At 32.2% G+C, this 13,750-nt stretch overlaps 1 protein-coding gene across 1 annotated transcript in view; it reads left to right on the forward strand.

The window, feature by feature from the left end:
- The window catches only part of LOC127734998 (major facilitator superfamily domain-containing protein 10-like), a 44,889-nt gene that overhangs the window by 22,027 nt on the left and 9,112 nt on the right, over positions 1-13,750 (forward strand). Inside the window, exons 6-10 of the mRNA XM_052245060.1 lie at positions 696-887; positions 3,497-3,593; positions 6,917-7,028; positions 10,030-10,085; positions 12,145-12,197. Coding sequence (XP_052101020.1) covers positions 696-887; positions 3,497-3,593; positions 6,917-7,028; positions 10,030-10,085; positions 12,145-12,197 — 510 coding nt within the window. The remainder of the gene's footprint in view (positions 1-695; positions 888-3,496; positions 3,594-6,916; positions 7,029-10,029; positions 10,086-12,144; positions 12,198-13,750) is intronic.

A 13,750-nucleotide genomic window follows, 5' to 3' on the forward strand; every position in this document is an offset into this window, starting at 1 on the left:
TGTCATGGATCTTTATAAATGTCAGGTTTATGTGTTACTTGTAGTAAAACCTTTATATTTAAGACTTTCAACATAAAATTAATTGTCAGTAAAACAGGCGTGTGCACTCATGTTGTGTTTTGGTCTGATTTTCAAGTACTATAACCAATAGATCAACTATATTTGGTATATGGAATAATTGTAAGGTGTACATGTCTGTCTGGCTGGCATCATCTGACCTTGAACTCATTTTCATGGTTCATCGGCCAATATTAAGTTTGTGTTTTGGTCTTTTCAAATTTTGAATCAACCTTTTATTAATCAGCGCTCATTACTTTTAATGTAATGCTCTATTCATTACCTATTATTGAAAATTACAATTTCACACTATCTTGCTTTGTTTATTTGTTTACCGTTGTAAGAGATTATCGGCATGTGCTAGCATATGACAAATTTACCTGTAAATGCCTTTATATTGATTTTATTACTGTTGCAATCAAGAACTGAAAATCAACATAGGAATCTTTTGGCTCCAGAAACCTGTATTTTGTTGCCAGATAAAATAAAAAATCGCAATTTGCAGCTCAGTCCCTGATTAATAAAAACCTCACAATAATTTCTGAATTTACGGTACTATAATGAGTAAAGAAATCTAATTTACAGTTGCCGCCAATTTGAAGCATTATTCTGTCTAATGCCTATTTGTTATATTTCAGGCTTTAATTGGTGTAGCCTTTTCCATTGGTTTTGTATTTGGACCATTAATAGGAGCAGGATTCTCAATATGGGCCAGACATCAACATGGTGCATTTTACACAGTGCCAGCTCTCTTTGCTTTATCTTTAGCTGTGATTGATATTTTATTTGTCTTCATATTTTTTCAAGAAACACTGCCAGTTGAAAAAAGGGTAAGAATTGAAGTGAAAAGACACGTTTTTCAATGCTTATTGTAACCTTTTAATATCTTTACAAAGAAGAAATGCCATTATCTATGCATGTTTCTGCTTGTAACACATTTGTAAGCACTGCAGAAATTTAATTTTCCTTCAAATATGCTTTACAAATTGTCTAATGCTTGACCTTGTAGAGCCTGTATTTTTTTCAAGGTAGGATCTCAAATATCTACAGCCTCAGTGGTCTCTTGGTAGCACTCTCATGGTTTAATCACCAACAGGATTAATCAAATAATTGAAAATTAGTTTTTTTATGCTTCATCACTAAGCACATGTCATTTAGAAGTGAAAACAGAAACTGGTCAGCTCATAGTCAGAAAAATGTGCCAGAGTAGGGTGACTTGTCTTTCTGCAGACTGTTAAGTTGTGAACTAACATGTTATGTATACAAACCTACCCAAATTCTTTATGTGCCTGTCTCAAGTCAGGAGCCTGTAGTTCAGTTGTTATCATTGGTTCATGTCTGTCATATTTATTTTTCGTAAATTGTTTTGTTATGAATTAGGTTGTTATTTTTCGCAATTAAATTGTTTCATATTTTTCAACCTTTTATAACCGACTATACAGTATAAGTTTTTCTCATTGTTGAAGGCCGTATGGTTGCCTATAATTGCTTTCATCCACTTCATTTGAACTTGGGTGGGTAGGTGTCTCATTGGCAATCATACCACATCTCCTTATTTTTATATAACATTAACATGTTCTCGTCTCGATAGTCATGTGATAATTGCCACTGGACGTTAAACACCAATCCATCATCATCATCAATGGTAAATATCATGACAAGGTCACAATATGATTTTAGAAATTAAAGCCTATATGCACCATGCACCATTTAGGTACATTTCTCAAAATTTTTAATTAAGAAGAATATTAATACAAAATTATTGTAGTTGATAGCTTAGACATAAAACATGTAAATGTAAAGTCATTGCAAATGCTTGTCAATGAATGAATAAGATGTCTTTAGGTGTAATTTCTGCAAACTGATAGAATCTGTTGTAAAGTCATGAACTTAAGCTTGTAATACCTTATACATTTGAAATTGACAGGACTTATTATGGTATACTATTGTCCCTCTTTTGGTTCATCTGTCCATTCACTGTTCATCCCTTCACACATAATTTCAAATATCCTTCTCTAGCTGGTGTATGCTTGGATTGATTAATTGGAAACTTTACATACACTGTTGAGGAGATTGATTATAGTAAATGAAATAACACTTTTAACTTTGTGCTTCTGAAGCACTTTTCTTGATTTACCTTCATGGGGTGGACTCAAACCCAAACATATGAAAGCCAAGCTTCCATTCAAATTTGAAAGTTTTGTGGATTGTTGTCCCAGAATAAATGGACTCAAACTATCAATTGTGCACATGTTGTGCACTTACTTGAGTTTGTTCAGATTATTAATTGCGACTTTCCACAATTTTTTTGATAAGCTACTTATGAATTTTGAATATTTTATGCTTTGTCATTCCAGAGTTATGGGACTTAAAACATTTAGTTAAAGGCAATTTATGTACTACAAAGGATATTCTCCTACATTAGTTTTATCCTGCAGGGCAGTTTCATAGACATCTGATTAAATGCCCTCTACAAGATTCCATTTAATTCTTGCAAAAAAAATGTGCATGATGACCCTGTCTGTCAATCAACATGGCCAACATGGCTAAAAATCGAAAAATAGGGGTAACATGCAAGTTTTTAAATATCTTGAAAACCATTGATCAGTAAAATTGCAGAAATCATCAGTTGTCTCCTAATAGGAGTTATCTCCCTAAAATGATGATTTTTACCATTTTTTGGTAGTTTTTTCCTATTATTTTAAAAACTATTATAGATGGATAGAAACAAAAATGAGCAGCAAGACAAGTTTTGCAAATAGGTCAGCTAACATGCAGATGAATTTGTCAGTTGTCTTCTTATAGGGGGACCTCCATGGCAGAGTGGTCAAAGTAGTTTAACTACTGTATCACTAGTTTGTCAACACTGGTTGTGAGTTCGAACCCTGCCGTGGCAGGTGCTCTCAACTCAAATCTAAATCATCAAAGATTGTCAGTTTTCCTGCCGAAGGTCAGTGGTTTTTTCTGGGCTCTGGCTTCCCCCACAAGTAGAAACTGACTGCCATGAAATAGCTAATATTGCTGAAAGTGGCGCTAAACACCAAACAATCAATCAACAAATCTGCTTATAGGATTTCCCTTAAATGACGATTTTAACATTTGTTTGTGTTTTGGGTAAAAAATAGAGAAGATAGAGAGAAACTGTAAACAGAAAAAAAGAAGAGTAATATTCTAGTTTAAATAGTTGGAGAGACATGTCCATTGATTAAGATGCGCATAGACCTAGGTGAGCCACACAGGCTCTTTAGAGCCTCTAGTTATAAAATGGTTGTCTTTTTTCTATAAGGAGTGTTTCCAACTATTTAAAATATTTATATTAACAAGATAGAGTAATCATGCACATTTATCAAGGTTTCTCTATCTTTATACAGCACATATTTGGTGTAATTGCTTATTTTGGGCAGAAGGTTGTCAAAATTTACACTTATTTATTTTTCAGGCAAAATCTATAGCCAATGGATGGCAAGAAAAAGCACATTTGATTAACCCAGTTTCATTGTTCAAGTTTTCATCTGTAACAAATATGTCACAAAAAGGTAAACAATATTTATATTTATGTATCAATACATATAGAATAAATTGCTCAGTTGTGGATATTTAAAATATTCATAGATACTGTGTTTTGTTTGTCTACTGGTTCCTAAGATAACAACAACAAAATTTGTATATGTCAATCAAGACGCCCCGATGAGCAGAACAATTACAGTTTAAATTGAAGTGTACAAATGTTTGTGCTGATTTTTTTTATTGAAAAATTACAATCAACTAAAACTATATAGGAAAAGGGAGACAACAAACACTGTATTCCCAAAGATAATGAGTGAGTGATCACAATCAGTACAATTGTATTATTGGAGGAAGAGCTGGTGGGCCACTCATGTCTTATTACTTAATTTTGCTCTTCTTGTCTTCAGTAAACTATCTGTCAATTTTATCATTATATTATTAACTATTGGATCTTCGTTTGACTTTAACCATATAAATTTTGATTCATCATTTAAAAATTTAAAATTAGAAAATTTCGAAGATAAATCTAAAAGTAAACTGGACCTTTCAGTTCTACGTGATGGACATTGAAGAAGAAAATGAATTTCATCCTCAACAAGGTCATTGTTACATAATTTACAAATTCTTTTGTCTGGGGGTATTCCTTTGTGTCTTCCCTTTTCTATTTCACATTAATGGGCACTGATTTTAAATTGGTTAACTCATTTATTGTTTTACAATTTTTTAACAGTAAATATTTTTAAGACCAATATTAATTTTATCGTATATTGGTATCACATCGTTGTCGTCGTCGTCCGAAGACATTTGGTTTCCGGACAATAACTTTAGTAAATGTAAATAGAAATCTATGAAATTTAAACAAAAGGTTTATAACCACAAAAGGAAGGTTGGGGTTGATTTTGGGGGTTACAGTCCTAACAGTTTAGAAATTAGGGGCCAAAAAAACTTTTGTTTAATTTCATCAAAAATTGAATTCTTTGGTTCTTTGATATGCTGATTCTAACAATGTTTGAGTGTTAAATCTTATCTAATTTTAGAGAACTTAGTCATCACTGGTTGTTGTTATTATATTATTGATTATAATTTGAAAAATTGCATCATATCTTATTTTAGAGAACTATTTATCCAGTTTTAGTTATTTCCCTTTGCACAGAAAAGATTATGGATAAAATTAACCTGTGGTTTCATTTCAACATAAATTAAATATATATAGGGTTCTTTCAAAGGCTGAATCTAAACCTGTATTTAAATATTAGATTTTTGGGCCCAGTTTTCAAGTTGGTCCAAATCAGGGTCCAAAATTAAACTTTGTTTGATTCAACAAAAATTGAATTTATGGGGTTCTTTGGAATGCTGAATGTCCAATTTCAAATATTTCAGTTCTTTGACCACATTCATTTTGTGTCACAAACCTATGCTGTGTCAAATATTCAATCAAAATCCAAATTCAGAGCTGTTTTAAGCTTAAATGTAGTGTCCATACTTGCTCAACTGTTCAGGGTTCGACCTCTGCAGGAAAATCTGGTTTGCTGTCACTCTGACAGCCTCTTGTTTCACTTTTCAATGGAAAACTTGCATGTAGTTTTAGTCTCAACTGACATATATTTGAACCACATACTATCCTACAGAAGAAAATAAAGGTAGTATATAAAATGGATAAGGTGCACAGATCATTGTCAAGTGCTTTTTTACAGATTTAGTGAAATATTTATGATGGACTACACATTATATGTACAAAGCTCTTCACATTTCACATACATTAAACAGGCCGTTCGACCAGGGCCTAAATACAACACATTTTGCACATTTTTTCTGTGATAATCTACTTTTCTCTATATTCAGAGTTCACAAATGGTTAATAGAATTTGAATTAATCATAGAAACACAAATATCAAAGCATTGACAAATTGAAACCAGCAAACCATTCAGGGACGTTGCTAAAGTACAGAATCTACATTTCCTGAATTCATCTCTTAGGCTCCAGAACACAGTTATTTCGTAGTGCATTTCTTTTAGACAATAAAGTCAAATTAAAAAAATTGCACCAGCTCTATCTCAAAATGATTTTTACAGTGTAGTGTACTACTATTGGGACAAATAATATCAAAATTATAGAAAAGTCTACCAGCTCTAACTCGAAATATTGACAATTCTATGTTAAGGGGGTCTAAAATTCAGTTTGACAGCTTCAGACATACTAGTTTTTGACCTTTTTTAACTGGACCAAATCACTACTTAACATAAAGATTCAGCACCCAAATTTTTTTAACATGTAATTTCATCCCCTTACTTAATATTTCATGCATAAAATATTAAGAAATAAATTTGGAAAGTGTATGAAAAAAATTTGCAAGTTATATACTGTCCACACTAGGGACTATATTTGTAGACAACGAAAATCTAAGGACAATAACTGTGTCCTCGGACCTAATATTGTCTATTAATAAACATATATTTAGATTTCTGATTTTGGGCCCAGTTTTCAAGTTGGTCCAAATCGGGGTCCAAAATTTAACTGTGCTTGATTTCAACATAAATTGAATATATATAAGGTTCTTTGAAATGCTGAATCTAAACCTGTATTTATTTTCATTATTAATTAGATAATACCACATTGAGGTCCAAAGGGTCCTAAATTAAACTTTTGTTTGATTTCATCAAAAATTGAATTCTTGGGGTTCTTTGATATGCTGATTCTAACAATTTACTTAGATTTTGGATATTGGACCATAATAGGTAAATGTCCGATTTCAAATTTTTCAGTTCTTTGACCACATTCATTTTGTGTCACAAACCTATGCTGTGTCAAGTATTCAATCACAATCCAAATTCAGAGCTGTTTTAAGCTTAAATGTTGTATCCATACTTGCTCAACTGTTCTGGGTATGACCTCTGCAGGAAAATCTGGTTTGCTGTCACTCTGACAGCCTCTTGTTGATATATTGTCTAATTTATCATGAGTATGGGGATGTATATCATTGTAGTCATTACTATGTACTTTAAATATCATTCTCTGTTAGGTTAAGTATCTTTATATTTCATTGGTTCTAAATGTCTACTGTTCCAGTTTCTACTCTTAGTATAGAATATTATATTACACAGTAATAAAATTGCACAGGGTATTTTACTCCAGAGTAATGATAATGTTCTCTGGAAAGAAAAGTAGGAACATACTGTACTTATTTTTTAGACAAAACATGGCCAGGGTTGACGATTTTGATAGCTAAGAAAATTTCACAGTTTTTCATATGTTATTATATACAGGTAACAAATAAAATCCAATGTCAGTATTTTTTAATCAATTTATGTATACATGTATAAACAATTACATATATTTTTTTTCTCCTTTCAGATAATCAAACAATGCAGAGAATTGGTGTAATATACTTCCTGTACCTTTTTTTTTACTCTGGACTAGAATTTACATTGACATTCCTTACTCATAACAGATTACATTATGATAGGTAAATTCTTGGCTTCTATGATAGGGAATGGTATTTATATTTGGTCTGCAGCTAGATAAGGTGGCGTTGTAGCATGTAAGCAATTTTGCATCTGCTGTGCAGCCACTTTCTGTTTGCTGATAGTCTTACAACACTCATTGTACAAGGAAAATTACCAAAAACAAGGAATTATTTGATTCTGGAATAATTTTGATTTCTGGAAAATTGTTAACAAATGTTAGATGAAAACTAACCCAACTAAATAGGGTTAACCATGCATGCATGGCTAAGGTTAATTCTACTTTCACTCATATTTCAGTATGAACTAGCTAATCCCCCTAACCATGCATGGATGGTTAACCCTCCTAAATTGTGTAAGTTTTCATCATACATTTCATTCAGATTTATTTCAGATGCAAATAATTCCTTGTTTAAAAAGGGAATTATCCATTATGCTTCAGTTTACATGTTTCTCAATCTCATGCAGACACAAATTTGACAAAGTGTATAGTGAACAAATCATTAAGCTAGCTATATATTTTAGAAATAAATCATAACAATTGCAATGGCAGGATGCAATGCATCCACAACCATATTATTTGACAAAATTGCATGTAGATATTTTCAAATATTCCTTCTCAATGCCAAAATTGAAAAACCTAAAAAAAATTGATTTACTAATATTAAGTCAATGATATTTGGTATGCAGTTTGATAAGTTTTCAGCGATTGCCATTTTAATTCCAACATTTGCATTATTCCATCAAAATTACGAAAACATGAGACAGTTTCTTTATAACAGTGATTAAAGCTGAGTTAGAATTGAATTTCATAATTTGCATTAATGACTTAACTTCCATACAACATGTAAGATTCACTTTTGCATATATTATATCAGAAGTGTGCAAGCTGTGCTATATAGTAAGGCGATCAAGATGTCCCCATTATCAGTGGAAAGCGCCATAGGGTGTCCTCCCAAATCTCGTTTTATAACTATGGGTAAAAATATTATCATAAAACAGATAAGTGCTAATTAATCTCCTTCAGTTTTTGAATAATTATCAGTATGTGAAAATGAATAAAACCAACAAAGATTCAAGTACACTGTGCAATACTCACAAAACATGTTTAACCCCGCCGCATTTATGCGCCTGTCCCAAGTCAGGAACCTCTGGCCTTTGTTAGTCTTGTATGTTTTTTTAGTTTTAGTTCATTTATACTTTTCAGAGTTTAATTGTAACCTCATACTATCCAAGATTAAAATTTTACAGCATACAACTTTTTTGTATAGTTTTAATGCACAAGATTAGATAACATCTATAATAAACAAGGATTTAGTTAACTGATTGATTAGTGTTTAACGCCACTTTTCAGCACTATTGTGCTATTTCGTGGCGGTCAGTTTTATTGGTAGAGGAAGCCGGAGTGGCCAGAGAGAACCACCAACCTTCGGTAGGAAAAAGGGATTTAGATATAAACATGTACCGGTAAAATGAGCATCAATGTACTTAGAACACAGCGGTAATTATCGTTATAGTAATTAACAAACAGTAGGATCTCTTTGACCTGAGTACCTGTTTAAAGGTTCGTCAATATAATACTTCCATGATAGGAAATACCAATAAAAATATTTCGTATTATTGAAATCTGAATACCATAAGAATCCCACGAACTTGTTAGTTTCGCATGTTATACGTATAAAATCATACACAGTGAGATCCGTACAGCAAGATGTAAGAATTTGAATCGCAATTATTAAGAGGACAATTCCCTATCCATTTTGAGAGTACAATGCCCGCGGGAACTAGATAAAGATTGAAATAAGTGCAGAAAAATGCATTTTTTTCTAATAATAACGCCAAAAAATATAAAAAAAACATTATGATATGAATATGAATTAATGAAACTGTATCTTCTTCTTTTGCCACTTAACTTTCCATATTTCACCATGATTGTTCCTCCTCCAAATGCTAATAGACCTCTTCCAGTTTCATCAATCCTACTGGCGAAGTTGATGTAAGTTTTTTCTGTAGATTGTCTGTTGTTTTCCAGTTCTTTTTCTTGATGAAAGTCAAAAACACAGTGGACATAAAAGTTAAATATCTGATTAAAATCATTTTTGTCGTTATTGTCAGCAACAATTTACCACATGACTGATGATAATTAAAATGAAGGCTTCGTAACTGTTTCTTTCTGCTCGCAGTTGATCATAAACATCAGTAATTTTAGTAACTATCATTTATAAGTCTGATGTTGAATTTCCATGAAAACTTAAAAACAAAGAGTTTCTTTTCTCAAAATTTACAATGTGTAGCTCTTGTAAAACTTTTTTAGATACATATTCATTAAAATCAGCCATTATAAACGTCGTATAAAAAACACCATCAGCTTTTAATTATCATATCCATGTTCTATCTTTCAATGCGACAGTGCGTTAATTAATTCACGGGGTGTTCTACATAAATTATCTCTACCCAGAATGCAGCGCAAAAATTTTGGCCATTGATTTTTGTTACTTTTAATAGCAATCTCGCTCAAATCCCGTTTCAATCACATTTAGAAGTACGGGGACAACGTGGTCGCCGTACTATATAGCGGGTTGCACACTTCCTCTAGTAATGGACTTCTGATAATATTTACATGGATAATCTATATTTTTACTTAAATGTATTGACCCCTGGGCTTGTTGTTTTTTTTGCTTCAGAATACACAACTTCCAGTAATTCTTGATTTTGTATGATCTTAACTGAATAATCCTGGAAAAAGTTACTTATGAACTTGTTTTAAGGCTTGCTTTGTGGCTTTTGGCTAAAGACAGATTGATGATGTGTAGATGTTTAATCTTATTAAAATTCTTGTTAGTTTGTTTTCTCAATGATATATACACAGTATCTCTTTGATTTATATAAATGAATAAAACATCATTTTTTTCAAAGTCTTACAAATACCAACATTTAATCCAAATTCAGTCAAATAACTTATTTTATGCTGAATGTAAAAGATAAGTATTTTTCAATTTTCAGTATGCAGCAGGGGAAGATGTTTTTCTTTATAGGAGCTGTGATGACGTTTGTTCAAGGTAATAATCCACATCTTTTCTGAAAATACATTTCTGACAGATTAGTAAATAAGATAAATGAAGAGGTTTGGTATATTAATTAAGTCTCCCAAACAAAGTTTGGGAAGACTTATTGTTTTTGCTCAGTTCTTATTATGTCACCCGATCGACAATGTCGGGTGACATATTGCTTTTCCTCTGTTTCTTTTTCCCTATTATTATTATGTCACCCGATCGACAATGTTGGGTGACATATTGCTTTTCCTCTGTTTCTTTTTCTGTATTATTATTATTATTATGGCACCCTCAACGGAGTTGGGGTGACATATTGTTATTCTACGTTTCTTTTTTTTCTTATTATTATTATGGCACCCTCAACGGAGTTGGGGTGACATATTGTTATTCTACGTTTCTTTTTCTTTATTAATTTTCTTCCACTTTTTTTGTCCAGACGTTTTCTCGGAATTGTATGGACCAATCCTAATGGAACTAAACCAGAATGTTAACCACCATGTGCAGAAGTGCAAATAAGGGTTGGCATATCCAAGATGGCTGCTGTTGTCATGGAAACAGCAGAAATATCCAAAAAATCAATATGCTTCAAAGTTAATGAAACTTCACACAAATATTGACTAGCATATGCAGATGTCCCATTTGACTTTGGAATTTCCAAAATGGCTGCCGTTACCATGGAAACAGCAAAAATTTCAAAAATTTCAAAAATGCTCCAAACTCAATTTAACTTTACAATAATGTTAATTGGCATCTGTAGATTTCCTCTTTGACTTTGGAATTTTCAAAGTGGCTGCCGTTACTCTGGCAATGGGGGAACGAGGGTGCCATCCGTTATTGCTAGCAATTACAAATCTAGTTATTATGGCTATCTCAACGGAGTTGGGATGACATATTGTTATTCTTCGTTTCTTTTTATGCCCCCGCCGTAGCGGTGGGGGCATTAAGTTTTACTCTTGTCCGTCTGTACGTACGTACGTACCTACGGACAAAATTGGTTTCCGTTCTCTAACGAGAGTTTGCCTCAACCAAATGTTATGAAACTTATACACAATGCTTATTACCACAAAACACAGATCAAGTATGAATTTTGGTGGCGTCACTTTAACCTTTCTAGAGTTATGCTCCTTTATAAATGGAAAAATTGCAAAATATTTAGTTTCTGTTCTCTAACTTAAGTTTGCCTCAACCAAATGTTATGAAACGTATACACAATGCTTATTACCTCAAAACACAGATCAAGTTTGAATTTTAGTGGCATCACTTTAACCATTCTAGAGTTATGCCTCCTTGAAACAAATGTAGATCATTGTGTATATTTTTTAAATACAATTAGCAGTACTGGGCAGTACCATTGGTGTTGACTGGGAAACATGTTATAGAATACACTGTTTAATCACCAAACAAAGAGAAAAGAAATATTAAATTTGTTGCAATGAAATACTATGATTTCTCAGTCAAATAGAAATGGATATTTTACCTTGAGATTAATCCTTCAATTTTAATCCTCTGATGTCATACAACATAAGTGTTGTCCTGATATTGTCAATGAAATTTCATCAAATAGAATTTTCTACCTTATTTTACACTAAAAATTAATGTAATAAAAAAAACTAATCCAAGTATTAAAAAATATTTAAGTTATGACCAAATAGTTCACATGCTATGTACATTTTGTTAGTTAATGTATTGTTTAGAAGCTTCATGAAATATATTTATGGTATACAGGAAATGTAAAGATGTTTCAGGAGACAACAACAGCAATGAAACATAGGTTATAAATACATGTATTTTGTCTATTTTTACAACTGGTAAATAAGATATACAAAGCTTTGTTACTTTAAATGCCAGTTATTTTGAATTAACTATTATCAATGCATAAAAAGGATTTATGCTGTTCTATTTCAATTGCCAAATCATCATACTCTCTTTTTTTTCACATAACGTTTGAATGCAAGATAAGTGGTATATTTTTCATGAAGTCTTTATTTAAAGGTTTGTGCAAATGCAATGTGTTTTCAATCACATCTATTTGATTGCATTTTAAAATAAATTTGTATTGTTTCAGGTGGTTATGTAAGAAAAATCAAGTCTGGAACAGAAGTCAGAACTGCAACAATGGTAAAGATTTAATATGCACAAGGATGCACTTGAATAAGTGTAAAAATATAAAAATAAGGAAATTTGGTATGATTACAAATGAGGCAACTATCCACCAGAGACCAAAGGGTGAGAATGTAAACAACTATAGGTCACCTTATGGCCTTCAACAATGAGCAGAATCCATACTCTATATTAAGCAATAAAGGGCCCTGGTGTGACAAAATGTTGTGGCCTTATTTATGCTAAAAACAAAAAACAAATATTACAGACAGTAACCAATGACAACCACTAAATTACAGAATCCTTCCTGTCTAAGGACAGGCACATAAAGAATATGGTGGGGTTAAGCATGTCCCGTTGTCCTTCTAAACCTAGAACAGTGATGTAACAGCACAACATCAGAAAAAAACTGTAAAAACCAGTTTGAAAAGGGCTTGACTCATTGAATCAGCAAAAACAAAAACACAGAAAACACAAAGTCTGCAGTCCACTAACAGCCTTATAGACCCAGTGCTAGAAAATTAAAATAACGCTTTATAAATTTGATGGACCACAAAGCTCCTCTGGATTAACCTTAATCAAGAACACTCAAATTCACAATTTTTAAAGCTAAATGATGTTTATCCACTTTAATAAGTTGGGAGACACATGAGCAAAATGAAACTAAAAAGAATAGATAAAAAAACACTGACGTTAACTTTACCAGAGGAAGTTTAAGTGATGATTTATACCCCTTTCTTCCATTTTTAACTGGATTTTTTAAGGAAATATCAGTTATTGATTTGGGGATGTACGGCGGGCGGGCGGACGGGTCAAATTTAGATTTGTTGTTACCTGTGACTAAATGAAGGTCAAGTTCAATTTTCACGATTTTAGCTTTTCTCCTTGTTGAGTTATCGCTCTTTTTAATATCCAAAAGTGGTATTTTTAATGTGATTGAGTTAATTCTCTTTAAACAGAAATGGTTAATTATATGTATAAAGTTTGATTACACTAACATGACTAAAAAAAAAACTATTTTAATAATTTTAAAAATGCTGATTAAGGTAAATTAATTTTAGCCATGATTATGTATGTCATTTTCTATTTTAAGACTTTTATGATGTACATGTATTTAAATGGGTAATTATGGTTGCAAACTCCATTGGAAATTTGAATTGAGATTATGACCATGTCATGAGGGAAAGAAATTTTTTTTTGGAAAAGGGGGGGGTAAAAAAATTGGGGGGGGGGGGGGAGGGGACATTTTTTTTCTCAAGATTTGGGGGGGGGGGGGGGAGGTCAATACGCAACAGCATAGTGTATTGCCACAAAAGCAAAAAATTGAATATAAATTCAAATCCTATAAACCAATTCTAAGTTCTTTGACTACAGTTATTCTGTGTCAGAAACCTATTATGTGTCAAATATTTAATTACAATCCAAATTCAGACCTGTATCAAGCGTGAATATTGTGTCCATTTTTGCCCCAACTGTTCAGGGTTGGACCTCTGCGGTGGTATCCAGCTGCGCTCGGCGAAGCAATTTATTTTTTAAATAAAATTGGCATAATCGAATACTTTATTTTTGGT

Source organism: Mytilus californianus, unplaced genomic scaffold, assembly GCF_021869535.1.
Source record: "Mytilus californianus isolate M0D057914Y unplaced genomic scaffold, xbMytCali1.0.p SCAF_3, whole genome shotgun sequence".
In the NCBI taxonomy this organism is placed as follows: domain Eukaryota; kingdom Metazoa; phylum Mollusca; class Bivalvia; order Mytilida; family Mytilidae; genus Mytilus; species Mytilus californianus.